At 40.8% G+C, this 27,981-nt stretch overlaps 9 protein-coding genes across 11 annotated transcripts; 5 read left to right on the top strand and 4 right to left on the bottom strand.

Annotated features, from left to right (window-relative positions):
• The first annotated feature begins 18 nt into the window (after positions 1-18).
• Positions 19-1,123, top strand: LOC111602500 (glia maturation factor beta). Its single transcript, XM_023319571.2, has 3 exons — positions 19-119; positions 295-388; positions 492-1,123. The coding sequence occupies exons 1-3, from the start codon at positions 117-119 to the stop codon at positions 809-811; spliced, it is 417 nt and encodes a 138-aa protein (XP_023175339.1). The 5' UTR covers positions 19-116; the 3' UTR covers positions 812-1,123.
• Positions 1,124-1,282: 159 nt separating this feature from the next.
• Positions 1,283-3,216, bottom strand: LOC111602495 (zinc finger protein 39). Its single transcript, XM_023319566.2, has 2 exons — positions 2,779-3,216; positions 1,283-2,725 (listed from the first exon to the last, which is right to left on the bottom strand). The coding sequence occupies exons 1-2, from the start codon at positions 2,908-2,910 to the stop codon at positions 1,538-1,540; spliced, it is 1,320 nt and encodes a 439-aa protein (XP_023175334.2). The 5' UTR covers positions 2,911-3,216; the 3' UTR covers positions 1,283-1,537.
• Positions 3,217-3,284: 68 nt separating this feature from the next.
• LOC111602483 (ubiA prenyltransferase domain-containing protein 1 homolog) lies at positions 3,285-5,326 on the top strand. Its single transcript, XM_023319546.2, has 2 exons — positions 3,285-4,194; positions 4,276-5,326. Exons 1-2 carry the CDS (start codon positions 3,775-3,777, stop codon positions 4,912-4,914), a joined length of 1,059 nt encoding a protein of 352 aa, XP_023175314.1. The 5' UTR covers positions 3,285-3,774; the 3' UTR covers positions 4,915-5,326.
• Positions 5,327-6,590: 1,264 nt separating this feature from the next.
• On the bottom strand, positions 6,591-8,274 carry LOC111602525 (probable cytochrome P450 303a1). Its single transcript, XM_030223413.1, has 2 exons — positions 8,238-8,274; positions 6,591-8,124 (listed from the first exon to the last, which is right to left on the bottom strand). Exon 2 carries the CDS (start codon positions 8,069-8,071, stop codon positions 6,710-6,712), a length of 1,362 nt encoding a protein of 453 aa, XP_030079273.1. The 5' UTR covers positions 8,072-8,124; positions 8,238-8,274; the 3' UTR covers positions 6,591-6,709.
• On the top strand, positions 7,550-11,261 carry LOC111602526. The gene is made up of 3 exons (XM_023319612.2): positions 7,550-7,602; positions 9,570-10,174; positions 10,658-11,261. The coding sequence occupies exons 2-3, from the start codon at positions 10,164-10,166 to the stop codon at positions 11,259-11,261; spliced, it is 615 nt and encodes a 204-aa protein (XP_023175380.2). The 5' UTR covers positions 7,550-7,602; positions 9,570-10,163.
• Positions 11,262-12,397: 1,136 nt separating this feature from the next.
• On the bottom strand, positions 12,398-14,699 carry LOC111602524 (A-kinase anchor protein 10, mitochondrial). Its single transcript, XM_023319610.2, has 3 exons — positions 14,618-14,699; positions 14,282-14,494; positions 12,398-13,985 (listed from the first exon to the last, which is right to left on the bottom strand). Exons 1-3 carry the CDS (start codon positions 14,643-14,645, stop codon positions 12,436-12,438), a joined length of 1,791 nt encoding a protein of 596 aa, XP_023175378.2. The 5' UTR covers positions 14,646-14,699; the 3' UTR covers positions 12,398-12,435.
• Positions 14,700-15,011: 312 nt separating this feature from the next.
• LOC111602523 (manganese-transporting ATPase 13A1) lies at positions 15,012-19,402 on the top strand. Its single transcript, XM_023319609.2, has 7 exons — positions 15,012-17,055; positions 17,196-18,102; positions 18,165-18,361; positions 18,424-18,566; positions 18,661-18,793; positions 18,882-19,025; positions 19,088-19,402. Exons 1-7 carry the CDS (start codon positions 15,031-15,033, stop codon positions 19,205-19,207), a joined length of 3,669 nt encoding a protein of 1,222 aa, XP_023175377.1. The 5' UTR covers positions 15,012-15,030; the 3' UTR covers positions 19,208-19,402.
• Positions 19,403-19,561: 159 nt separating this feature from the next.
• LOC111602494 (gustatory and pheromone receptor 32a) lies at positions 19,562-23,501 on the bottom strand. Of its 3 annotated transcripts, XM_023319563.2 has the most exons (5): positions 23,423-23,501; positions 22,394-23,341; positions 19,901-19,963; positions 19,741-19,830; positions 19,562-19,682 (listed from the first exon to the last, which is right to left on the bottom strand). In XM_023319563.2, exons 1-5 carry the CDS (start codon positions 23,423-23,425, stop codon positions 19,593-19,595), a joined length of 1,194 nt encoding a protein of 397 aa, XP_023175331.2. In that variant the 5' UTR covers positions 23,426-23,501; the 3' UTR covers positions 19,562-19,592. The 3 variants fall into 3 exon arrangements, with proteins under 3 accessions (XP_023175331.2, XP_030079221.1, XP_023175332.1); XM_030223361.1 differs by having other exon boundaries at positions 22,394-23,501; XM_023319564.2 differs by lacking the exons at positions 22,394-23,341; positions 23,423-23,501 and adding an exon at positions 20,344-21,074.
• Positions 23,502-24,364: 863 nt separating this feature from the next.
• On the top strand, positions 24,365-27,724 carry LOC111602469 (alpha-L-iduronidase). The gene is made up of 5 exons (XM_023319530.2): positions 24,365-25,071; positions 25,142-25,547; positions 25,607-25,798; positions 26,604-27,349; positions 27,408-27,724. Exons 1-5 carry the CDS (start codon positions 24,612-24,614, stop codon positions 27,485-27,487), a joined length of 1,884 nt encoding a protein of 627 aa, XP_023175298.2. The 5' UTR covers positions 24,365-24,611; the 3' UTR covers positions 27,488-27,724.
• The last annotated feature ends 257 nt before the right edge of the window (positions 27,725-27,981 follow it).

The following is a 27,981-nucleotide window of genomic DNA, read 5'->3' as shown; positions in this document are numbered from 1 at the left end:
GAAGGTGAAGACGGCAAAGTTTAATATTATTTGTGTTATCTGCCGCTGTTTTTGTTTATTCCCAAAAAAAAAAGAAATTTCAATTAACACTTAAAGCCAAGTGCACATAAATCTAAATGGTAAGAGTTTTGACTTCCACTCAGTGCAACGCATTTCGTTTGCCAAAGAATGACTAATTGCTCTGCTCTGTGGGCGGGTCAAATTGTTTGTCGTGTTTTGTGCGTTTTGTTGATGAGTCGATAAGATTTGTTATTCTTCAAATGCGTTAACCAATTACATTCATTGCATTTGCAGGGAGATAACAAAATATGCGATATTAGCAACGAGGTGCTCGAGGAATTGAAAAAGTTTCGCTTTCGTAAAAGCATTACCAATTCAGCGCTGATATGTAAGAGGAAAATTTATAAAATGTTGCCATGGCAACAAAGTGCCTGAAGCAAACGGAACGTTGATTGATGTGTGTTCTTTCTCTCTCTTTTTTTGCCTGCCAGTAAAAGTCGATAGGGAAAAGCAATCGGTGGTGCTTGATGAGTTCATTGATGATATTTCTGTGGAGGAGCTGCAGGACTCGTTGCCTGGCCATCAGCCTCGCTATGTGATTTACACATATAAAATGGTGCATGACGATCAGCGTATATCGTATCCCATGTGTTTCATCTTCTATACGCCGCGAGACAGTCAAATCGAACTGCAAATGATGTATGCCTGCACAAAGAGCGCGCTGCAGAGAGAAGTGGATCTAACTCGAGTTTACGAGATACGTGAATTGGATGAGTTGACCGAGGATTGGCTGAGGGCTAAACTCAAGTAGATGCAGATCAAACTCTGACTGTCATACATACATATATAGAAAGCAATATTTTACAACTAGTTTCTCATATATACTTGAAATGGAGCCGAAGCGAAATACCAACGATAACGATACATACCAAACAGCAAAACAAAGCAATTTAACAAATATGACAATTCCTTTTTTTATAAACAAAACATTTTACATTATTTATACAAAGACAAGAAAAAGATAGCAGCAAACAGTGTAAACTTATACATTTAAATGTATTTGTAATGAATTTTTATAGTGATTTTAGTTGTGCATTTAAGAAGCAAGACAAATGATCTTATAGAAGCTGTGCTTGCCAAATTTTATATATTTATTGTACAAAACAACAAAAACAAACATGACAAAGAATTCCATTTTTATATACATAATTGCATATGTAATGCTTAAATTAAAGTGTTCAATATATTAAACAATATCAAACAATACTTAAGTAGAATACGTATACATACCCTGTAATTATTGCTGATGGATATATTGAGCGAGATTATGTTTTTCTAAAGATATATTAACATCCAGGTGGTGGAGTGTTTATGCTTATGAAGTACATATATATTAATCAGGATCAAACTAGATTGATCCACATCAGCAGCGGAGTCAATCTACCTTTGTCAGTCTCTATGGGATAAGGATCAATCATCCACCCACTAAAAACGATTTTAATCTTTAGTTAAGTCTCTCAAAGTTTATTAGGAATTTCTAGTAGTGCAGTCGTTGCGCCGCTGTGTGGTGTAACATAGTGTAGCGCCCATCGCTAGGCGTGGGCGGCGGCGGTGGTGGTGGCGCCAACATATGTGCCATGGCTGCCATACCCATTTGGGTGGCTGCATTCGGTGGCGCTAAATGATGAAGTTGCAGTGCATCGTGATGATGCATGGCTGCACTGGATGGTGGTGCAGCAGCAGGATGATGGTGGTGGTAGTGATGTGACATGGGCGGTGGTGCCGGCAGTGGCAAATTTAATAAATTATTATTAACCGCATGGGTGCGGAAATGCAGACTTAAGCTATCAGCCGAATCGTAAGCTTTATCACAATCTGGACACTTGAAATGCGAATGCTCTAAGGTATCCAAGCCCACAGGATCCGTATCGATGGGCTCATCATCATCATCGTCCACAATATCATGCTCCGTACTCGATTCGAGTGGATGCAACTTGAGCTTGTGGGCACGCATGTCGCGGCGTCTGCTGAAAGACTTGCCACACACATCGCAATGATGATTTTTGATGCCAGTATGCGTTATCATGTGCTTCGACAGATCCCCAGCCGTATAGAAGGCTTTCTGGCACAACGAGCAGATCTGATCCCTAACGCCACTGTGAATCTTCTGATGCGCCTGAAAGTTGCCCAGCGCTGAGAATTGCTTCGAACAGATTTCACATTGAAATGGCTTATTCCCCGTGTGGGTTCTTTCGTGAACTTTGAGATTGTACTTCTGAGCAAAGCGCTGGGCACAATAGCTGCACGCATATGGCTTCTCGCCGGTATGTGTGCGTATGTGCTGTGTGAGCTGAGCAGCACACTTGAAGCTCTTATGACAAGTAGCCACGTAGCAGGTGTGTGGTAGCTTGGCCACTGGTTTGGGTCCACGCTTTTTGTGGCTTTCGGGTGGCTTGCGCTGGTAGCGTGAGCGCCGTTTGCTGCGCTTTATATCAGTCTGACCGTCATCCTCATCACTGGAATTCAACTGCACATGAGCAGGCATTGGTTTTATCACATTTTCCGTGTTTGTCGCCGCATCATGGCGAAAGGATTCATGCAGCCCCAAATATTGGCGCAGACGTAAGTCGCTATTCTCGCACTCCTGCTGAAAGTGGTAGGCTACTCCCAACCGATAGAGACAGTTATTGCAAATACCCGCCGGTAGGCCGTCAGTCTTATATACCTGCAAATATAGTTTTTTTTATATTTGAAATTAGTTTACTGTATAATTCTTACGCGAATCTTAGAGCACATCATTAACATTTGCGAGGGCATCATCGCAAAGTCTGTGCTGTAAATGGAAGTCAGTGGACTTGGTGCACCTTCTTCAAGACACACTCTACAAATTTTATGCACATTAAAATCCATGTTTTTAATGTTTTGGTTCTTATTTGTATGTAAACAGTTCCCACAGCTGCTGTCTGATAACCAGGGCTGGGTTAATGTGAGCTACGGCTCAATAGTCAGGGCTGGGTGTAATATGCTAATATGACATGCTAAGAACATACAATGAATTATGATACCTACAAAGTAAGCCAAAACTCATTTAAGCCATAATATTAATTAAGTCAACTTAAGCCGTACTAAAAGTAATTCAGCCCACTTAATTAATGTAGACTTAGAAAGGGTAAAATTACTGGCACAAATCACGAGCTGCATACCGTCAAGTATAAGTGCTGTAAAATATTCTTCTTTAAACACACTAAATTAACCAGTGTGACCGAACTCTGCAAACGCTGACGTGACAGTTGGTTTGTTTGATTAGGCTCTCTCTTCTCTCGCTAAGCAATCTGCTATTGCTTGCAAAATAAATAAGAACAAGTGAAATTTAATTACATATACATATATTTTATAACAATAAACCGCGAGCGTTGCCTGCATGCAAGTTCTTTGGTGCGGCGCAGGTGGTGCGGCGAGAGTGTGACGACTCGCAATTGGGATTTGGAGCACGCAGGCTGTTTGGTGAAATTTTTGTTGTTGTTGGAGCTGCAGCCCCTGCCCCCTACACACAAACACCTACACACACACATAGACACAAACCGACTTACACACATACAAAATGCTGTGTATACAATTTTAGCAGCGAATATTGAACAGACGGCAGGAATATATTTAAACTATTGTAAACAAAAGAATAAGTGCCAACTAAATTTATACGAGATCGGCACCGAAAATTATTCACAGCTGGTGAATACAAAGCTTCCAGTTGGCAGTTTATTAGCGGCGTGAGCAATGGCAACAAGTCGAAGCGAAGACGAGCAGCAGGATACTGCAGCTACTAAACAGCTGCTCCGGGAGCGTTTGCTTAACGGCGGTCACGAGGCAAAGTCGAATGGCAAAGCTGCTTCATCAATTAGCACCAACTACTATAGCTCTGGCACGTTTATGAAATTAAAAACCTATTTACTCGCCTTGCGTCCTTGGTCGCTGTCAGCCAGTCTGGTGCCCACTCTGCTTGGATCGGCTTTGGCATATCGTTCTCAATGGTCAAGCGACTTTTCTATAGTCACATTTTTTTTAACCACCTTCACTGTGGTTACGGTGCACTGTGCCGGCAATGTGGTCAATACTTATTTCGATTACATCAAAGGTATCGATAAACAAAAGGCTGACGATCGTACTTTGGTCGATCATATACTCACCAAGGATGAGGTAAGTAAATAAGCCAATACTTATAGCATCGGCTAAAATATTAGGCACTCAATTTGAATTGCTTTTATTTGTTTATTTTAGGTAGTTTCATTGGGTGCTATTTTGTATATGGCTGGCTGTGGAGGCTTTGTATTGCTCGCCGTGCTGAGTCCAGCTAAAATGGAACATTTAGCGCTCATATACTTTGGCGGCCTATCATCGAGTTTCCTCTATACGGGCGGCATTGGTTTCAAATACATTGCACTCGGAGATCTCGTTATCTTGATATTGTTCGGGCCAACGTCGGTGCTATTTGCGTTCATGTCGCAAACGGGTCACGTGGACTGGACAACAATGGGCTATGCCATACCGCTTGCACTCAATACAGAGGCCATACTGCATAGCAATAATACGCGAGATGCGGAAAGCGATGGCAAGGCGGGTATCGTTACGCTGGCCATACTCATTGGACGGACTGCCTCCCATGTTCTCTATGCCATGCTGCTCTTTACACCCTATTCGCTCTTCTTCATCTTTGGACTGAAGTATTCATTGTGGTTTCTGTTACCGTTAATAACGCTCCCACAAGCATTTCAAATCGAGAAACGCTTTCGCAACGATCAAACGATGGCTGTGGTGCCCCGACAAACGGCGAAACTGAACTTCTTCTTTGGCATACTCTATATTGTCGCCTGCTGCTGTGCCCAGCAGCTACCAACTTTTGTGTGGCGCAAAAACTAAAGCTAGGAGATAAAAGGCAACGATATTTTAAAAAAAGAAAAAGAAATAGCTGCTGCAACATTTTTAGGGAATTTCATTAGTTGTTTATTTGGATTTTAGTGAATGTGTGTATGCATATTAATTGTATTTGTATATTGTCTCAAATTTCGATGTTGCACCAATGTTGAATGCTTTTTCCTAGTCTTCTAGTCTCTAATCCTAATCCTAATTCTAATTCTAGAACTGAACATATCCCTCAAACGAAAAAGCTCAGCATGTGCTGCAGCTGAAAATCACTTTATTTATTTCACTTCAACTGAATCGTAAATTTATAGTTTATATATATACATATACTGTGTACTCTTCCTCTCGCGCGTTGGAATCATGGACCAAGATCGTGTGTGCAACAAATAATGAAATCATCTTAGATATATATATATACATGCATACATATATATTCATATATATGTATATGAAGAAGTTAATGTTACTTTATAGAAATGCTTAAAATATGCAAATAAGTTAACGCTGGCTTTGCTTTTGTGTGACAATTGTTAGCGTTTTTTACACACATACATACATATATACACCATAAACATATATATATATATAAATATATATATATATACATATATACATCTAATTAGATCATGTAAGCCCAGTGTCTAGCAGCAGGCTCAAGAGTGAGAATATATCAACACACAAATTTCAAATTTTAAAATAAAAAACAAGATATATATATATCTATATATATGTACATATATATTACAAAATGCCGATCGAAAGATTTTGAGCAACAATTGTTTTCCAAGCATAAATCACACACCTAAACAAATAGCTTTAAATAACAATAACAAACAAAACAAAAAGGTATGCACGTTGTATAGAAAAAGAAGAAAAAGCAAATGAAATATTGTTGGAATGCGCATTCTTAAAACATATTGAAAATTCAATTCAATTCAATGCAATTTGTGGAAATAACATTTGTATAATATTTGCTAAGCTGATAAATTGTTTTTCATACATATATACTTTATACTAAATATATATATATATATATATATATATATATATATATATATATATATATATATATATATATATATATATATATATATATATATATATATATACGTAGATATATTTGTATTTGTATCGTACTTTTAGTGCTTAAATCTAATTTTTATGTATGCACAATGCGAAATGCTTTTGTTGTTTGCTGAAGAACGTGCGGAATATCAAAAGGCCAATTTAAATATCAAATTAAATTGAGCAAAACTGAAATTGATCAAATTATGTGAATCGAAAGACGGTGGAAAATAACCTAACTGACAACTTTGTAGACTATATATGTAACAAAACAACCAACAAATATGAACAATAATAGTTATATGTGAGAATTAAAACATAAAAACCATTAGAGAATGTAGCAAAATATTGTGTTCAATAATGAGTAATTAAAACCCAAAAGTGGGCTTTCTGGATAATCCATTGACTGATTAGTTACTCAAGGCAGGTATGCTGACGTACAAATTGGTTAAGCTCAATGCATAGAGAAGCGTTCGTATACGAAGCATTATTTGATTTGCTTTAACTCAATATCGGTAAATTTGCACGCATAAGCATATTCTAAATATCGATAACATGTGACATATGTACAGAGCGACGTTGTGGATTGTGATATATATTGAAATACATTTATATATATCGATAGCTGTTATTTACATAGAGTGACCCGTTATGGCTTTGATGTGCCAGCAATATTTAATTTTTGCAGATTATTTTTAAAGAAAAGTTACATATGCATAAAAGTTACTCATGATCTGGACACCAGCATGGCATCGTATGGCTTCACCGCTGCTGTGGCACCCTCCAGCGGCACCTCTTCGGGCATCTGGCCAGGAATGGCAACCAACTTGAAGTGCTGCAACAGCGTTGTGGTGAACATAAACAAATTCTGTCGACCCAGTAAATCGCCCATGCAACGATGTCGTCCAAAGCCAAATGGATTAAAGGCCTCCGGCAGTTTGATTTGTCCGCCGACGAGATACCTTTCCGGATCAAACACTTCCGGTTCAGGAAAGTCAAAGCCATTGATGAGCATGCCACGGAAGCAGGCAATTACCATTGTATCCTTGGGTATCTCATAGCCGGATAGTCGTGTATCGCACATAGCGCGATGTGGAATGCCAAAGGTGTGCAGCATAAACATGCGCACCGCCTCCAATGTAATGGCCTCACAGTAAGGCATCTTGCTCCGATCCGACCATTCGGGTATGCGCTCCAGTCCGACCACATCCTTAATCTCAGCAAAAGCTCGCTCCTGTATCTCCGGCTGTCTAATCAGATGCATAAAACAAAAGCCCAAACTTTTGTTGGTCGTCTCGGAGCCAGCGAGAAACATGTCCAAGCAAATCGCAAGTAAGCTCTCATCGCTGAACATAGGATTCTCCGTATCCTTATCCTGGGCGCGCAAATAGCTGTCCATTAGATCCCGCGGCTCATCGTAATTGCGATATGATTTTCTATGCAGCTCAATCTCCTTGCTCATAAATGAGTACAAAGCTCTGTGACTCTCCACAAACCCATTGTATCCGGAAAAATCAGGAGCTATAAAGCGGAGCAGAGGAAAGTGGCTAAATAGAGCGCCCACCATGTCAATATTCTTGAACAGCTCAAAGAAAGTCTCAAGGAGCTCGGTTATTTCAGGTGAGCCGGGCTCATACCGTCTTCCACTCAGCATGCACCACAAGGTATTTAAGACATAGACACTAGTCAGATCATGCATCTCAATCCTGGCCTCCTTCCCCCCATTTGCCATGATCTTGGCTCTCAAATCCTGCAGAAGACAGCTAGCTTCATTGTGTACAATGTCCACCATGCCACTGCGTGCAAAGCCAAAGTTCTTCAAGTGCCTCAATATGAAACGTCGCTGCTCCACCCACATCTCTCCATCGGTGAGGAGAACACCCAGACGGGTATTAAATGTGCGCAGTCTATAAAAGATGCCATCGGGTCGACCATCAATGTCCTCATTCGTCATCATCTCACTGATCGCCTCATTCGTATATGCAATAACCACCTTATCCTTGCCAATTTTCAGTCCATAGTACCCATAGGGATTTACGTAGCGCCTGGCCAGCTCGTCGATCACCTTGCAGAGCATGCCCAAGCGCATGCGCAGGTGTGAGATTTGCAGAGCGCTACCCACAATCGGATACCAGTGTGGACCTAACAAGAGAAAAGGATTATAAAATATTTATACGCAAATATAGTACTTCCCAGTCGAGTAGTAATCTTAGGCACTCTTAATTATTGGTCTTTTTATTTTTAATTTTACTCACATTTTTTATTTTCAAAAAAAATAATATTTTAATCTTGAAATTTAATTTAAAATCGACTCTGACTCGGTCTCTAGTGAGTTTGCTAAAGTGTTCAAGCTCTACTTCCAATTTACGTAACTTATTCAAAACTTAACCGATTTTCAAGTTTAGTAACATTTTCAGTAAAATTTCCCGTCCTAAGATTTTGCATAAGTCTAGGGAAATTTTAATAATTTTTAATAATGCATTGAGCTGAAAACTTAACTTTTATAGATCTACTCGGGGATTTTAGTAAATATTTCCCCAATTTTCTACTATTTTCTTTACCTGGTGGGAATTTGTCAGGTTTCCTTGTGCCGCTGATAACGAACAGCAGGACAATCGTTGCAAAGAAGATGACGGCGTAAAACATTTCGTCTCTTTTGTTATTCTTGTTGTTGCAACAAAATGATGCAACATGCGATGCTGTCACTATTGGCTTTCACTTTTGTTGCAACTGTTACGTAATTCGCAATTTGCGCCCGCCTCAGCCGGTTCTGTTCCAGTGGCCGTTAAATGTTAACCGCTAACCGTTAGATGTTAACCGTTAAGCATTAAATGTTTTTCTTTTGTGTCTAACAATTGCAGTTGGGCAAGTCAAGTGGACGACTAAAGCGCAGCCTTGAGTCCAACTTTCTTTTATAGTCGCCGGGCAGCAGAAAGCTTTTCCTCATAATTTCTAACACAGCTTAAAGTTTTTGCTCCTAAAGAGAGCAATAATTCGTTTTCTTGCGATCTGTGGCCTAACAGAGTCGAGCTTTTATCTCTGAGTGACTTAGTTTCTGCATTTCCTCTTATTGACTGCTGCATCTTCTTTATAGCCTTTAGCAGAAGAGATCTTATGCTCTCAATGTATGCGCTTAACAATGAGAATCGTAGGCTAATAAACGGTTTTTGCGCTGCCTAAAGAAATAGTTTGAAATTCAATGTTTTTAACTATAATATAAATATATTTCCTGATATATTTTCTAAATATAAATAAACTCAGCTTTGGTTACTTTTGATACCCACTGAAATGTGGATATTCAGGGCTTAATGGTTTTATGATAAGGTATATAACAGACAAAAGGAGGCATGGAAGACTCTATAAGGAATATATATTATTGATCAGAATGAATAGTTGAGTTGATACTTGACATTTAATAGTGTTTGGTTTCGGAAGCATTCATTGTATATGCCTATGCATATTATAGAGTATTTACAGTAGCATCTCACAGTCTTGCATTCCCATCTCTCTCGCTCTTTCCCTCTCTTCTTTTTTGATATTGATTTCCATTTCCTTAATTTGACATTGTGCACTCGATTGGATTTCAGTGGCTTAGCCGATTGGATAAGACTTATGAAATTTTAACTATTGTCCGCTGGCGTTCGACGAGGATTGGCTATGTGACCCACTGCCATGGTCACAGCCATGCATAAAGTTCAAACATTTTTGCGCTGTTGACCGCAACATTGAAACTGGCAAAAACAAAAACAAAAACTACAAACAATAACAAACGTTGAAATGATTGAAAACAATGCCGTGCAAAGCCAAGAGGGAGGCGGAAAAACTAGTTGCCTGACCACATCCACTGAAGATGTAAGAAAAATGCATTCCTAATGCAAGCGAAAAGCAAACGAACCTGTTTTTGAGGGGGACCAAAAGAAAATTGAAGCCTGCATCTCGATTGGACGTGGATGTCTTTAGCGATTATGTCATGACTGGCTGACTGCCTGCCTCTCGATAGCGGAAAGTTGTGAGCCTTTGGGCTGGTTTAATTGTGGTCAAAAAAAGATTGTTAGTTCGTTAGCCGAATTGCATATCGTGTCGGCTTTAACCATGAAAACGCGCAACAAGGTGAGGCATTGACGCGCTGACCACGCACTCAAACGGACGCGTTTTTTAAATACCAGCAAACAGCAACTGCTATGGGAATACGGTAAGTGGACATTCAATCCTTGCCAGCTACAACTGGATATTCAGGTGAAAACTCCGCTGAACAAACGAACCACGATTGCAGTAAAACTATGTAACTGACGGAGACTTAAAGCCTGAGCACATATGCTTAAATTAGTTTAAAACTAACAAATTGTACATCAATTTGTAGTTTAAAAGTGAAAATTGCATATTGTGTAAAGAAACATAAAAGGAAGGGAAAACTTTTAAAAAATAAATGCGTTTAACTCTGTTATCAGTTCATTTTATGTGTTTGAATAAATGACTTGCACTTCACTATCGATTTCATTTATTTTATCGATATATTCGTCTTTTAAGTGCTGACTAAATCAAAGATTCTGATGCACCTATAACAAAATATCGATATCAGTAGAACAAAGAGATGGGACTCCTAAATTTAAATTTGTAGATTATACAAGAATATAACTGTAATTTAAAATTTAATTAAATGTGCTCCTCTTTGCAGTATATTTGTTTTGGCCGCCATGGGTTTAGGTGCTATGTATATGATGCATCTGTTGGCGCAGGATTGGAGCCGCATACGGCCCATACAGCAGATTTCAAATTTGGCTGGCCAAGTGGGCACCACGTTGAATCTGCAACAGTTGCCGAATTTCATTGGACAAGCGAGTTCGGCCTTTAGCTTGCAACGTGGCAAGCGATCTGCCCTGAGCCGGGACTTGGGCTGGGTGCATGGCAGACAGGATACAGGGGGTGGCAGCCATGCTGCAGTGCATCAAAGTGCCACTGACTCAATTGATTGGAAACGCATACTTGCTCGCGATCCCTTCGAGTGCTTACAGTCGCTCATCTGCCAGCTGATGTCTGGTGCCGAGGCCCATTCCGAGGAGGCGGAGCTACTTATGAACTTTATGGAATCGTCGTTAGAAATGGCGCCAGCGAAAATTGGACGCGCCTTCAGTCGAGGATTGGCGTTGCGTGGACGCAGTGATCGCTGCTACAACGAATATCCATTCTGTTTGTACTCCGCCAAGACGATGTTGCGCATCCTGCGCTGGTTCAGCCAAACAGGCAATACGCCAGTGGAGGAGCCCGAGGAAGATAAGTGAGGCTGCATTCAACAGATTTAAGAGTCGTGAATACCTCTGCAGAGAGGTTATATAACTTATGCTTTAACATATATATTTTATACAATGGTAAAACTTTTTAAGTAGTTAATAAGCTAACAGCTAACTCGTTTTTTTTTAATATTACACTGAGAGAAATTATAAAGTACCTACCGAAAGTTTACTAAATGTTTTTAATTGGATTTGGTCTGAAAATCTACTGAGTTTTCCCAAACTTTTTCTCAGTTTCGTTTGTACATACTAAGATACACTGAAAAAAATTTAATGATTATTTCGAAGCTTATCCCGAATTTTCTTCCATTTATCCAGCGAGTTTAGAATAACAGTAAACAATCTCTTGTCATTATAGAAAAAAGTTTATTTTATAACAATTTATTTTGTCATATAGATTCGGTATGCAAAAATATGTTATGTACATATATGCATTATTTTCTATACTATGAAAAACATCAAATAAAATTTGTGGAATGAAAGTTCTAATATTTAAACAGTGTTACAGTTAAATATATGTTTTGTGTAGGTACAAACTGAAGGAAACTTTCAAGTTGTTGACTGTATTTTGTGTCCTTGTGTGTGTGCTTTACATAACAAATGAGCGAGCGAACTAGTAAAAGTTTCTTTTAAAGAGCTTTCAAAAAGCTTTTTTTTAAATTGCAATTTAAATTAGCATCTGTGTTTAATACAAGGTAAAAAGTGTTTGGCTTTTACTAGTTTTGTACACCAGTGTAGAATGTATAAAAGCGTAAACTTTTAGAGAGCTTTTGTTCGAAAAATTATATATGAGAATAGATCTAAATATATATATTAATAATTTAAAATGCATTCTTTTTTAATCATCTAATTTCATTTCGAATTAGGAAATCTTTGAGACTACTCTCATAAGAAAGAGCATTTCAGAGAGCTTTCATGTAAAATAGAAAAATCTAAAGTGTTAAAATTAAATGAATTATTTGGGTTTGTTTGTTCCACAGTTTTGTACAGCTGTGTAGACTGAAGAGAGCTTTTTCGAAATCAATTAGGGTTTAGTAGGGTAAGTAAGCGAAAGCTTTCTCATTCGATTTGTGCATGAGATTCATATCAAGTATTTGAGCCCAAATCATAAATAAATTTGTTTTAGTATGTTTACGAACTAAATAAATATTGAATCAATATTCAATCAATTTTTGCTCTGCAGCGTTACGCTGGTCACATCCTTCACAATCATTTCGGCCACCTGCCAGGCGATCTCCTCTTGCACATTATCCTCCGGTAGATTGACCAGCTTACGCATTGCGTTCTTAACGCTCAGCGACCAGGCCGGCGTTTTGTTCTGTGAGGCAGCAGCATCCACAGAATCGAAATCTCGCTCGTACCGGCCCAGCGAGTTGACATGGCCAAATTTGAGTGAATTAACAGGACGTTGCCAAAGCAATTGAGGATTGGTCAACTGTCTCGAATCGATGTTCATATTGGCTGTGGTCGAGTTTGAAGATTTCAGTGGCTTGTGAGCTGTGTCAAGGCCTGCTAGTAGGGTATTATGCTGTGACAAATGCTGACAATCAGACATGGATAAAGTTTTGCGATGGCGCTGCTGATTGTTGACATTTTTTGAACGTCGTAGGCTTAGCTTGTGCTGCAGAGTCGAGCCATCTCTAACATCAGTTGCACTCTGTATGCCTGTTTTGGCTTTTAGTTCGTTAACATAATTATCAAATATGTTTGATTTAAGAAAATTAGCAAAGTGCTTTTGTTCCAAATATTTTGCTGTAACGAGTAAAGCCAGATCGAAGGCCTGAGCCAGCTGATCAGGTTCACAAATTGCCTGTTCTACGCGAAGTCGCAACTTTTGTGACATCCACAGACGACAATCTGATTGCAAAGAGAAATAACGTTCGTATATAATCATAGCATCCGATTGTGCCACGCGCTGATCATCGCAGCTCTTGCGAAAGTTGATTGCGGTGATCCAAAATTCGAGACATTCGCGCTCCTGCTGTTGCTCGAGATATTCTGTTAGATAGAATAGAGCTAGCTCGTCGTAGAGCACGTCGTATATATTAAGTGTCGCCTCTCCCTCGATTAGCTCCACACAGTATTTGCAGTAGTAGCTGCTCTGTAGGAAGCTTTGCAGATGATCCCGTTCCAGCTGCTGCAGCACATAGTCTCGCGCTTCATCGAAGCAGCTAGCGGGGATTGCCTGCTGCATCCCTTTTTCGTTATCCTTGCTACAAAGGTACAGCGAGATGTGTGCCAGGTTGACAATTGGTAACTCCACGGGCAGCGGCGCATTTACAATTAAATACTTCTGATAAATGGCTATGGCATCCTTGATGCTTGCTGCACTAATTGGCTGCAACTCTACAATCGATTTGGGTTTATTGTTCATCTGTTTATTCGTCTCCGCATAGATGCGACTCTTCTCGTCATCGGTAAGCGGCTTGCGCATAGACAAATCGCAAAGGGTTTTCATTTCAGGTACTTTGTGCTGTTCAGCTTCCAGAGGGAAGCCAACCGCAGGCGCATTTTCAGCTGCAGGCGCATTCTCCTCTTCCAGATTAGGTATTTGTGTTAATGCTGCTCGCTTAAAGTTCTCAATATCCAAATAAAATTTGATTAGGGGCAGCATATTTTGTGACTCCAAATATTGAAGAAAGTAGCTAAGGCAATCCGGTTCGTTGACAATTGCCTTTAGAGACATGGAAAGGCGCGAGCTGTAGTTGAATATAGCTGCACAGTGATAGAAAAAAGAGAAGAATCCATAGAGAAACAATCAAATAAGAGTAATAATTACAGAGCCCAAATTGCGACTGCCGGAAATGTAAGCAAAACGGATACAGCACACACGCATATAGCACACACACACTCACACACACCGCAGAGACTGTTCTCAGTCTTATTTACTCTCTGCTGGTTGTCCATGTAATACACTACCCATAAATGCATTTCTATTTTACACGCAGAAACAGCTCACACACACGTTTACCCACACACACACACAGCCCAGTTGTCATTTGTCTCATTACCTTCATCAGCAACTGCGCCCACATTAAAACTTTTGTTGCTTAAGCTAATTGCATCCGAAGTTGCGTTTGCCTCCGTCTCCTCTTCCTCCATAAACACCTCATCACAGAAACTTGTTGTGGAGCGCAGCGAATTACGTTTTTGCGCCGCTGCCACTGCTGCACAATCGACCACATCATCATCGTCAATCGTATCATTAGAGCTGCGTCGGCGGCCTGTTGAAAAAAAAAAAAAACAAAACAAAATAAGAAAATAGAAATTCGTCACACCAACAAAAACATAAACACAAATAATCCAGTTGTTTTCTTATCACTAGCTGCATGTATTATATCACTTACTCGTCTGCCTTTTGATGTACTTGAGCATTTTTACATTTTACACTATTCGTTTGATCAAAATTGGAAGTGTAATAAATCGCACAATAATAATAGAAACGCAAAAATTTGTAAATTGTCTGCACAGAGTTGTTCACCAGGGTTGTAACAGTACGTTTTTATATCGATCTATCGATATTGACTGTAGTATTGACAGTGTGTACAAACTATTATATATTAGATATAGTTTTTTTTCTGAATTGCATACACTGCGACGCAAGCAGCTGTGCGGGCAACGTTGCGTTTTTCCACACCAAATTTTCCTTTTTTGTACGCATTTTGAAGTGATTTAAATAGTTAAAAGTGAGTGAAAACACGTCGGGTCCACAAGCGGCAAACAAGGGAAGAAAGTAAAGTGCAGCAAGCAACCGTCACTGATGAGCGCTGTGGCGGCCAAAACGGGCGGCGCTGCCGGCGACAATAATAACAAAAAAAATAATAGAAATAATTACAAAAAACTGCCAACAGCCGCACTGGACGACCTAGTGCAATATGTGACACTACACGTGCGCAAACCGACGCCCATAAGTGGCGTCGTACTGCCCTTTGTGCCGCTGTATTTGACTGCCTTTTATCTATGGATCTACGTGTACAAAGGGCACGAAGAGGAGGAAGGTACAGCCGAATTGGATGACGTGCCCATAGCAAAGCAAGGGAAGGGGATTGAGGATGCAGCCTGGAGCGATATTGGTTTCATTGCTGTGGTGGCCATTGCATTTCTGCACATATTAACACTACTTTTTTGCTATTGGAGTGTCCACGTGCTGGCTTTTCTCACCTGCCGACGCGTCAAGAAGCCTGCATCAGGTGTTCTGGCAAAAGTGGTTCCTACAGCGAACAATGGCAACTCTAAAATTGTACCCATACGCAGCTTGCAACTGGAGAACGGAACGCGCCAATACTATTTGGTATTTCAGAAGACCAAATACGTTTGGGACGAGGATAAGGCGATCTTTCGGGCAGTGGAATTCCCAGTAAATAAACTGTTGAGCAGCTATGCCAGTTCTCGAGGATTGGAAACAGAACAGGCTATCAAAACGGCAATGCAAACTTACGGCAACAATGAAATGGACATGGTTGTTCCGGAATTCCACGAACTCTTTATCGAGCGTGCCACGGCACCTTTCTTCGTTTTCCAGGTGTTCTCTGTGGGTCTGTGGTGCATGGATGATTTTTGGTACTATTCACTGTTCACACTCTTCATGCTGATCGCCTTCGAGTGCACGATTGTTAAGCAACAACTGCGAAACATGTCTGAAATACGTAAAATGGGCAATAAACCATATCTGATATACGCACTAAGGCAGAATAAATGGCGGCAAATTGGAAGCGATGAACTGCTCCCAGGCGATTTGATATCCGTAACACGCTCACAGAATGATAATATTGTCCCCTGCGATGTGGTTGTGCTTCGTGGCAGTTGCATTGTCGATGAGAGCATGCTGACGGGGGAGTCGGTGCCCCAGATGAAGGAATCACTCGAATCGCTGCAGCAACTAAACACTGAGCTCGATGCTGAAGGAGAAGGAAAGCTCACGGTCCTATTTGGCGGCACCAAGGTGGTGCAGCATACGGCACCTAGCAAGGAATCGATGCGTGCTCCCGATGGCGGCTGCATTGGCTATGTTATACGCACTGGCTTTAACACTTCTCAAGGAAAACTCTTACGTACCATACTCTTTGGCGCGAATCGTGCAACGGAGAATAATGCAGAAACCTTTGCTTTTATCGCGTTTCTCATGGTTTTCGCCGTGGCAGCTGCTTCTTATGTCTGGGTCAAGGGCAGCGAGGATCCGGAACGTAATCGTTATAAACTATTTTTGGAGTGCGCTCTAATATTGACGTCGATTATACCGCCGGACTTGCCAATTGAGTTAACACTCGCTGTGAACACGTCACTCATACAATTAACAAAATTATTTGTATTCTGCACGGAACCATTTCGAATTCCGTTTGCTGGGAAAGTTCAGATTTGTTGCTTTGATAAGACTGGCACATTGACTACGGATAACCTGATGGTCGAGGGAATCGCCGGATTGTCGTCCAATGGCAAGTGTGTGCCCATTGATGAGGCTGAAGATAAGACGGTGCAGGTGCTCGCCTGCTGCCATTCGTTGGCATTGCTTGATGACGGCTTGGTGGGTGATCCACTAGAGAAGGCCGCATTGGCTGCCGTGGAGTGGAATCTAACCAAATCGGACAGTGTCATACCGAAGCGCGGAAAGTTGAAGCCTTTGCGCATTGTTCAACGTTATCATTTCTCTTCGGCTTTGAAGCGCATGTCCGTCCTGGCTGGCTATTTGTTACCCTTCTCTAATGAAATCAACTACATTGGAGCAGTCAAAGGTGCTCCAGAGGTTATTATGGGCATGCTGAAGCAAGTTCCCGAAGATTATGAAAAGGTAAAACTGAAAACTGAAATATTAGCTGAGAATGGAAAAGATAGAACTCCGTGCAATCATGAGTCTATATTCAATATCTTTTTATCTATATTTTCATCCAGATCTTTCTGTATATCTATTTGATTTTGTTTCCTTTTTAGATCTATTTGGAGTATGCTCGTCGGGGTGCACGCGTCATGGCCTTAGGAATCAAAGAGTTTGGCAACTTGGGTGGTCAGCGCATACGTGAGCTAAAACGCGAGGATGTGGAATGTGATCTAACCTTTGCTGGCTTTGTGATCATCTCCTGTCCCATGAAACCGGATTCAAAGGCTGTAATCAAAGAGCTTGTTCAGTCCTCTCATAAGGTGCTCATGATAACAGGTGACAGTCCTTTAACTGCTTGCCATGTCGCCCGTGAGCTGCGTTTCACAAACAAGAAGCTACTTATCTTGACACCTCCTCAAAATGAATTGTCTGGCACTTGGAGCTGGGTATCCATCGATGGGGATCGCATCTATCCATTGGATGATGGGAAGAGCGACAAAAACATATCAATGCTTTTGGCTGCCAACGATTTGTGCATCACCGGCGAAGGATTACTCTATCTGCAGCAGTCACATCATTCGTATATGCTCAAAGTTCTGCCCCAGGTGACGGTCTGTGCGCGATTTGCTCCCAAGCAAAAGGAATATATCATTACAACACTGAAGCAGTTGGGCTACTATACTTTGATGTGTGGCGATGGCACTAACGATGTGGGCGCTCTAAAGCATGCCCATGTGGGTGTTTCCTTGCTGACCAGCGCTCCAGTAAAACGTAAACGCACCGAAGATGAACTACGCGAAATTAATGCTGCTGCATCCGCTGCCGCAGCAGCTGCTACTGCTGCCAATCAACAATTGTCGCCACGGGAACGTGCTTTGAGAAGACGACAGGAGCATATCGATAGGACGCAGGCGCGCCTACAGAATGCTCTACGGGACATGGAGGAACAGACCATGGTGAAGCTTGGAGATGCATCCATAGCAGCGCCATTTACTAGTAAACTATCTTCGATTATGTGTGGTACGTCTGTTAACTACTTTGACCATAAAGATCTGAATAATATTCCCTTTTCTGGCTGTTAGTGAATCATATCATCAAGCAGGGTCGCTGCACGCTGGTCACTACATTGCAAATGTTCAAGATCTTGGCTTTGAATGCCCTTATTCAAGCCTATTGCCAGTCGGTACTCTATATCGATGGCGTTAAATTCAGCGATACGCAAGCCACCATGCAGGGCATATTTATAGCGGCTTGCTTTCTCTTTATCACACGCTCGAAGGTGAGCTACAGTCGGGCATGCCCTAACGAGCTAATCTCACTGACTATATTTCCCTATTCCAGCCATTGAAAACCCTCTCGAAGGTTGCCCCACTGCCCAACATATTCAATTTATATACCATATCGACTATACTTACACAATTCGCTGTGCACTTTGGCACCCTCTATTATCTGACCAGCGAAGCAACGGCACTGGCGCCTCCACGGTAAATAGGGGGAACTCCAATATAAACGCACTTGCTTTCTCAAGTCGAAGTGTCTCATCTCTAAAGCTAATTATCCATTTGTATTTCATCACAGAGTGGGCAAAGTAAAGCTGTACATTGACATGGATAACGAGGAGAAAACTAAATATGATCCAAGTATAGTTAGCAGCACGGTTTATATCATTTGTGTCTCGCTACAGGTGGCAACAATTGCTGTGAACTATAAGGTGAGTCGATGTCCGTGTTGTTGTTGAACTTCTTTTGAAAGGTTGAATATTTGTCTAACTGTAAACTAATTAAATAATCAAATTTCAGGGACATCCGTTTATGGAGAGTCTGCGTGCGAATCGAATGCTTATGTGCGCCATTGGAGCCTCTGCTGCTTTGGTGCTATTGCTCACCACAGGCGTTGTGCCCGGCTTGACACAATTCTTTGAAATCGTCGACTTTCCAGCCAATGTATGTTAAGAATCTTTATATGCATATTTTTAATTTGACATTTATGATGGTTTTATTTTCAGTTCCGTCAAACATTGCTTCTGATACTCGTTGCGGATATCGTTGGCGCCTTTGCATTGGATCGCATCTGCTCATTCCTGTTTGGGGAAACTCGTCGCAAGTCCAAAGTCCTTAACTGTTAGTAACTACTTCGTCAGCAAAATATTTAGTCACTTGCTCTCAGTTAACTAGAGACAAGACATAGCAGCAACAAAGAAAAAGTATATATATGAAGTCACTATTTCCCAGCATATTTTATACTAAATTTGTAAGTAATTTAGAAAGCTGCATAAGTATATTAAAAACTTTAAATGGGTTTTCCTGGCGTCGGTTTCTTAATTAATTTTTTTAACAAAAAAAAAATTCAAATAATGCATTTTTTTGTTCATGTATTTGTGTGCTTGATGTGTCGAACTAATAAGTATATATATATATAAGTCAATATATGCAATTAGTTCATTTGACGTAAGATTTTGTAATGATAATAAATATATACCTAATAAAATTAAACAGTATATAAATGGAAATTTAAGCGGTTTCTTGTTCCTCCAATTTCGAGTCCTCCAGCTGTTTGAATTGAATTAAAATAACCAAATATGTCGTAACAGCTGAAAAGATCTGAAAATAGTTTATGAAATATTAAAGTATCAAAGTGGACATAAGAAATTGGTCCAACCTTGAAGAGTGTTGAGTTGTCTATGGCGAAGAAACCATATGCCGTAAATTGTACCTCCTGTTTAATGCTCTTAGTTAGAAACTTGTCAATCTGTTTATATAAGTAGTTAGCTGTCTAAGTATAGATGTAGGAATTATATATATGTAGTGTAGTTACTTACGATATTTTGAAATTCCTTGCTCTTGCCGTATACGCGCGCCAATATTTGGGATGTAGTATTAGCCTACAATAGATAGAGATATTCTTGGTTTGATTAATAAATTCAATTGATTATTTGCACACACAATTATCACTGGTTCAACAGTATGAGGAATTTCGAATGTCAGTTATATCACTAAAAAGTTCATATGAATAGCTGAACTTCGTGTCGTTTATGATCAATTGAACTAAATTGTTCTTCGCTTATTGAACAAGTTCAACAAAAAGTAACCACTATCTTGCTCGCTTGATCACTGAAAAAGTTCACTAATTCATTCTTATACAATAGCTTAACGATAATCAATTGCACATCACTAATACTGAGTATCGAGTAAGGTATCGAGTAATCTTCATCGTTAGTTCGTTATTTTGATTGTTAAGCGCTTTTTGTTGAACTCTACGCACCTCGTACGTCGTTGCACCACAGCTGCGCGACAGTAGAGTTAAGAGCGAGGTGTGCAGGCAAAGCCAGGCCAAGCACCATTGCATGATGTGTGAGGAGATGACGCCCTTGTTGCTGGTGATCTGCACGAAGAGATTATACCAATTGGTGGTCACCGTATAAAAGGAGTAGCCCAGAAAGCAAACGATAATCAAACTGCAGCACTCGTTGATGCTCTTGTAAATGCGCAATAGCCGATTGTGTGTGCGATAAATGTAGAGTGAATCCTCGGGGAATTTATCCATATGCAACTGCAGCTGGCGAGGAGTCTTGCCCAACAGTCGATTGTAGGCGTATCCATTTAGCAGTTGATTCACAAACTGAAAGCGAATGCAAACGATGCGCAGCAGAGCCGAGGCAAAGACTATATAGGTGGCTGTCAAACCATTCTGTATAGCATAGAAGCCAATCAGGATGTACGTGGTGGGCGAGACAATCCCACTCAAAGCGTTAATACGTAGAAAGATTATATATGCCTGGCAGGCAGCAATAAGAACTAAAAACTTAATCGAGAAATTGCAATGGTTGCTCAGAGCAATGCCAAATTGCCGTAGCACCTCCTGGTCCAGCTTCAGGATCTCGTTCATGATTTGTATTATGCACTTTGTATTGCGTGCACACACGAAAACAGCTAAGGAAGAATGTAGAAGGATGTGTTTAGAGTGGAACACTTCCCTATTCTACTCTCAACTCACTGAGCGTATAGGTGAATATGCAGAGCAGCAGTTCGATCCATTGATTCACATTATCCGTCTCCCTTAGCGAAATGAACAGCTTAGCCGAATTGGGCGTCATTAAGCTATAGATGTTGAAGATGGTCAAGGCGTGCACCACACCTCGCACAAAGAACGAATAGAACTCATTCGTCTTGGTGGGTGGACCCAGCTCAAAGCTGGACAACTGCTCATAGATGGGCAGCAGACCACTTGCCTTCAATACGGACAGTATGGTATGAATGTCCTCGAAAACGGGATTCGATGAGATGGTAGTAGCAGGCTCTGTTGGCCTTACGAACGCCTGATGCATCGGCCTAATCCGGCGCGGATTCAATTGTGGATGCCGCAGCTCCTTATGCGATGCCATTTCAATTACCCAACTATTTGGACTCATTGCCAATGGCAAACTGTCAATAAAATATGTAATATGGCTAACTAGCTGCACATTGGTCAAGTGGAACAGCGATTGAAACGCACTCGGCCTTATCTTGATTCGAATATGAAAGCCTTATCAACACAGCTAACACAGGCGCCGGGCAAACAGGAGTCCATTAAGGTAATTATTTTGGATGTCAATGACAATTGGGATTGGAAATTCAATATCTAGCAATGTGCATTATTTATATAATATATATGTATTTATGTATACGCGAGTGGGCGTGAATGCACTCATAATTAATTGTGAGTGCATTCATAGAATTATTCAACTCAATCGAAACAAATGTAAAGATAGATAGATGAATATATTGAAAATAATTCATGGGTGCATTCATAACTAATAATGAATACATTCACTAAACATTCACAAACAATTATAAGTTTGTGAATGTTTAGTGAATGTATTCATTATTAGTTATGAATGCACCCATGAATTATTTTCAATATATTCATAAATAATTATTTGAATGCGTTTATAAAAAATGTTAATTGAATATGAATACATTCATGACTAAATAAGCAAGTATTCATGCATATAGAAAATTATCAATTTAATTTAAGCAAATAGATTCTACAAATATTTGCATCTTCTTGATTATTTATCTTATATTGATTCAAATACACTCATGAATAGGGAATTATGCTGTACAAAGACTCTGAATTCGATTGTAATATGGTATAAATATGTATAGGCATCTTAATACCTTGTATATATTCAGTCATCTTTAGCACTCACTTAAAACATGAATAGATATTCATAGTATTCATGAATGAATTTAAGTTCACTAATATAACTATTCAAACTCCGTTTATATGTATATGAATATTCATGTGTATATGATTACATATTCACACTCACCTCGGAGGCCAGGCAATCGAAGGAGCTGCATATGACTGTCATTATGGCTGTCTCTGCCAGGACCCAGGCGCAGGACAAGCCCATCGTGTCGTGCTCCTTGCGCAGTTGATCGGGCGTCGTCAACGTGGAGAAGGCCAAATAGCTCTGATTGGTCACCGTGTAGAATGAGAAGCCGAAGAAGAAAAGTAAAGCGACGCCCGTTACCGAATTTATGTTCTCCGTTATGTAACGGAATTTGCAAAGGATCTCGATAAGATTCGATAATTCACACCAATCGTCCTTAATATATTGCTCGCGATCCTTTTGCGTGAACTGCTCGAGTCGTGCATTAAGGAATTCGATTCTCAATGCCAGGCATTTGAGTACGATGCGCAGATAGATGGCAAACATGCAGGAGTAGAGCATCTGCAGGCTATAGATCCACATTAAGATGCACTGCCTCCTCACTTCAATCTCGCTCAGATAGTGTATATAATAGAAGGCGACCACCACAACGCTCGCCGAGGCGAAGATCAATAGGCTGCCCAGATATCGACAGCTATAGCTACCCGTATAGCCATGCGCCTCGAGATAGCCATCGAGCATGGAGAGGTCTCGTATGGTACGAAAGTGTTTGGAGGCATTCAAAACACTGGATATCACAATTATCGTATAACTAACGATGCAGAAGAGCGTTTCAATGGTCCTGTTGATGTCCTCCGTTTCGCCTTGCGAATGGACCATCAGCTTGTAATTCTCTGAGGCGAACAATACGTCCTGGCAGAATATAACCGAACTGACCAGCAGGATCAACGCTATAACACGTCCATAAAGTTTACCCGTCGCACTAATGCTGAAATTATCTGCCTGATTGCCATTGAAGAAGGGCAACAGGGCACACAGTTGCGTTGGCCTGGCTACGCCCTCTAAATCCTGCAGGATCTTCATGGCTACAGCTGAGGAATGCAACTATAAGTTGAAGTAGAACTGAGCTGCTGTATACCTGTGGGCCTAAGGATAAATTTATTGGCTGGCTTCAGCTCGCATTACCATCTAATGGCTCCATTACAACAAATCGTCTGCCATTATATGAACAAATACTTTCCCCATCAATGAAAACTTGACCACAATTGAAACTATTTTACTATATGGCATATATCATAAAAATCGATAAGTATCGATTGAGGTCTTTTGACATCACGGCATAATAAATAGAACTAAATCTTTGGAGATAGTGAAGAAGGTTAGAAGAGTAGCAAACAATTACAAAAATCGGAATGAAAAATTCCCAATGAAATAAAAATATTAGGAGAGCAGCTTTTCTAATCTGGTTTACAAACAAATCACTTATAAAAATATTAATTACTATAGAAAACTACGAAAAGACCTGAAATCAAATTAAATAAGAATATTTTTAATCAAATCAAAATTAATTAAACAAGAAATAGCTTACAAATCTGTTTATCTTAGATTAAGCTTAACGGCAATTTAAATTAATTAGGCAAAGCTCCCCGTCAAATTAATTAAAAACTCATAAATTTTCGTTATCCACTTTCAGCAGTCGCCATGTTGCGCTTAAATACGTGTAAATCCTGGTAAGCATTTAATATCTCTATACATAACTGCAATAACTAACCCTCAAATACGGCATGTAATTGCTGCTCGTATTATCACCCGCACACAATCATAAAACACATATTATTTGTCACACCTTGCACTCCCCCAAAACGAGGGCGCACAGAAGAGATGCGATGTAGATACGAACGCCTCGTGCCAAGTGACGGCTCGGCACATTTTTTCCACCCCTAATGAGAGCGATTGCAATGCTCAATCAATGCGGCGCGCCGGCAAAATGTTTTTTCCCATTTTTTTGCTGTCTTCCTTTTTCTGCTCTTTCTTTGGAAAAGGGGATTAACTGTGAAACTGGCACGCTGTTGCTTTGCTGCCGCTGTGCGCTGTCTGCCTCTGCTGCTGCTGCTGCGCTGCTGTCTCTACGCTGCTATTGCTTTGCTATTGCCGCTCTGCCGCTGCGCTGGCTCTGCCTCAGCCGCTGCTTGTGACGTCACGACAAGGCCGTGGTCAACGGCCAAAGGCAACAGATACAGAAACACTGTGCAAGGGGCGCAGCTCTTATCAACACATCAGCAGCAAATCAGAGCACAAAATAATCAACAAAACTAAATTAATCGAAAAATAATTAGTAAATAATTTTGTAATTTCCATTGAAATAGTCAACGCAATGTGGCGGCTGTTGCTGCTGCTGCTGCCGCTGACAGTGCTGCCCAGCCACGCCCACTATACCAGCAGTGATGTCGTCTATCATCCATTGCCCCACTTCTGGACGGGCGTCGGCTTCTGTCCAGCTGGCGATATTAATTACAAAGGCATAAGCGAGGCCCTAGAGGCGCCTTCAATGCAGCTGCATCTGCGTCTGATTGGAGCCTTGCCAATTGGGGCGATTACACACATTCGCATCCATTGGCTGTTGGAGCTGGTGCAGTTCTTGGAGTACAGCACGGAGGGTGTGCCGCAATATGATTATGAGAAGTTTGATAGATTTGTGGATATGCTGCAGGAGCTGCATCTGTCGCCCGTACTGGAATTTATGGCCAATCCTGGTGATGTGTTCACGGCGAATCCGGAACGGAACTGGTTTCTCTGGGAGAACTTTGTTAAAAGCATCATCAACCATCAATTGGGTGAGCCTGTGGATTAACTATCCACGTCTAACTAACTCTGCTAATCTCTACATTTCGCTTGCACCTTCAGCTCGTCATGGCGCTGCTCGCCTTTCCAGCTGGCGCTATGAGACCTGGAACGAACCGGATCTGCTCAATTATAATCGAATCAACTTCACTTCCGGCTCCTATTTGGAGTACGTTCAAGCTGTGAGGCGGGGACTGAGCAAAGCGGGCGGCAGGCGCAAATCCAAGCAGCTTTATCGTGCCTTGCGCGGGCCCGCAGGCCTCTTCAAGTCGGAGCAACGTCATCCGCTTTGCTGGGAGCTGCTCGAAGTGTGCAATCAGCAGCTGGCCAAGTGCCCCATCGATATACTCAGCTATCATCGCAAGGGTATCGATGGGAGCGCCACAGAGATTCTAAATGGTTCTCTAGCGCTGCTCACAAAGATCTACCATGACTATCCGCAGCTGCAGCAGCTGCCGGTGGCCAATGAGTGAGTGCAGCCAAATTCCAATCTTCTGCAGCTTCAATTATCTGTTCTTCTACTTGCAGCGAGGCAGATCCCATTGCTGGCTGGGACACGCCACGCGACTTCCAGTCGGATGTGCGTTATGCAGCCACTTTAATTGCCACAGTCATGCAACACTGGCAGGCGAAGCTCGCCGGCGGAGTGTTGGCCCAACTGGAATCCCTTAGCCATGATAATGCATTTCTCAGCTATCACCCATACGAATTCAGTCAGCGGTGAGTAGAACTAGATCCAATTATTGGAGTTATTGCTTAAGTGCGTATGTATGGGCTATAATTCGAATGAGTCAGTAGTAAGTGCAAATAGTTATAATTCAGTTTTATTCATTATAGGAATACTAGTTCAAAATACTCTATCTGGTTCCATCTAGTTCCTAATAGTAGCATTGACTTCAACTAGTTCAAAATATTAGTACTAGTTCCAAATAGTAGGTATAGTTACAAAACAGTATTAGTTCGAACAATATATATATATATATATATATATATATATATATATATATATATATATATATATATAACAATGTATATAAATCAAATATATATTCAAGCTGGCTTATGCCATTATAATGTCATCTCTAAAAATTTTTTGCTCAACTTACATCTCCAATGCACTCATTTACTCACTGATCGAGCGCCGAAGTTAACTCCGAAAAAAAAACTCCATGAGCGAAGTGAGTGAAATTTCCATATTGAGTGAAATTTGTGCCTATAAAAGGCGCGCAGCTGCAGCCTCTGGTCAGTCTCATTTCTGGTTTTGTGGCGTTTGGTGGATAATGGAGTGCAGTTGAGTTATTTTGGTGCTGAGTGTTAGTTAATATTTAAATATTAAGTAGTATTATTAAGTTAATTTTTAAAGCATATTTAATGTAAAAATAATTCTAATGCTCTTTGTTTAAATAAGAATTAAATTTTAATGCAATGATGATCATGTTATTTATGATAACGATAATAATGAAGTTACAATAATATTAATAATGATTCAGATAATAATTGACTTAGCAATAATGATTGTTTTCAGCACCTTATTGGCGCACTTTCGCATGAATGAGACGCAGCCACCGCATTCGCAGTTTGTGCAGAAGCCTGTCTATGCGGCGCTTGGCATGTTGGCCAAGCTGGGAACACGGGCCGCCGACCTGGAGCTGGTCAACATGGATAGCAAGCATAGTGTGCAGGTGTTGCGCAGCATCTCGGGCAACGGCGTGGCCCAGTATATGGCCACCATATTCCTCAGCCCCGAGCAGGCGGGTCCACAGCTAACGGCCTATCATCACAAATACACTCTCAATATGTCCATTGCCAATGAATCGGCCTTCATTACCGAGCTGCTGGTGCCGCATAGCACCGATCCCGTCCAGGTGTGGCAACAGGCAGGCAGCCCAGCTTATCCAAACGCTACATTAAGGGAGGCTATGCGAAGGGTGCAAACACCTAGGCTCTACGAAACGGGCCCCATTTGGCAGTACAATAGCGAACTGGTTGTCAACTCCGCCCACCTGCCGCTACCTTGGCTGATGCTGTTGCGTGTCTGTTCGGCAGCCTGGCCGAAGTTGAAGCGGCCCCAACAATTGGAGATCCTAGAAGTGACAAAGAGTGAGGTGTTCATCAGGTGGAGCGAACAGACGCGATCCACTCAATGCCAGAAGAGCTACGAGGTCTGGTTTAGGGAGCGTGCCGGCTCCGATTGGCTGCACATCTCCCAGGGCTGGCATTTGCCCTATCCATCTTTCCAGTATGCGCCAGGCGGGAATAGCAGCGTGAATGGTACATATATTTATACTACTTATACGATCTATAGATAATTTGATGTTTCCTATTGCAGGTTTCTACAAGGTGCGCGGCGTCGATGTTTTCAATGAGCGCAGCGCCTTCTCGCAAATAGTCGAATATCTGGAGTTATAATTTAGCAAACAACTTTAACAAGACATTTACATATATATAGTAATAACATATCGTGCATATATTAGTTGAAACATAATCAGGCTTTGCTTGGCCGCAAGGCGCGCGCTGTTCTATCCAACAAAAATTTCTCTTCTACTTTTGGCTAAGAACTGTTTACAAGGAGCTCCGAAAAGTTGCCGATCTGACAAAATATATAAATTATGTGTGATTGAAACTAATTTATATATATTTTTATTTTTCCAAAGTTCAATATATCAATTTACTTCCCTTTATTCAATTAAAATAAATTAATATTTGTATTTTGTTCTATATTCATTAGAAGTTTAACAATATTTAAATTTTTAATTTTTTTTTTCAAATATTTCATATAAAAGACGGCGATTTTTCTGACAACCCTCGTACAAATTTGGGGCACAACAATTTTCTTCAGAGCAGCGACTGCGCCTTGATCCATATACAAATATCTCATATACATAAAAGATTTATACAAATAT

This window comes from Drosophila hydei, unplaced genomic scaffold (assembly GCF_003285905.1).
Source record: "Drosophila hydei strain 15085-1641.00,03,60 unplaced genomic scaffold, DhydRS2 tig00000172-arrow-pilon, whole genome shotgun sequence".
Lineage (NCBI taxonomy): Eukaryota > Metazoa > Arthropoda > Insecta > Diptera > Drosophilidae > Drosophila > Drosophila hydei.
This window is presented reverse-complemented; position numbering and strand designations above follow the sequence as displayed.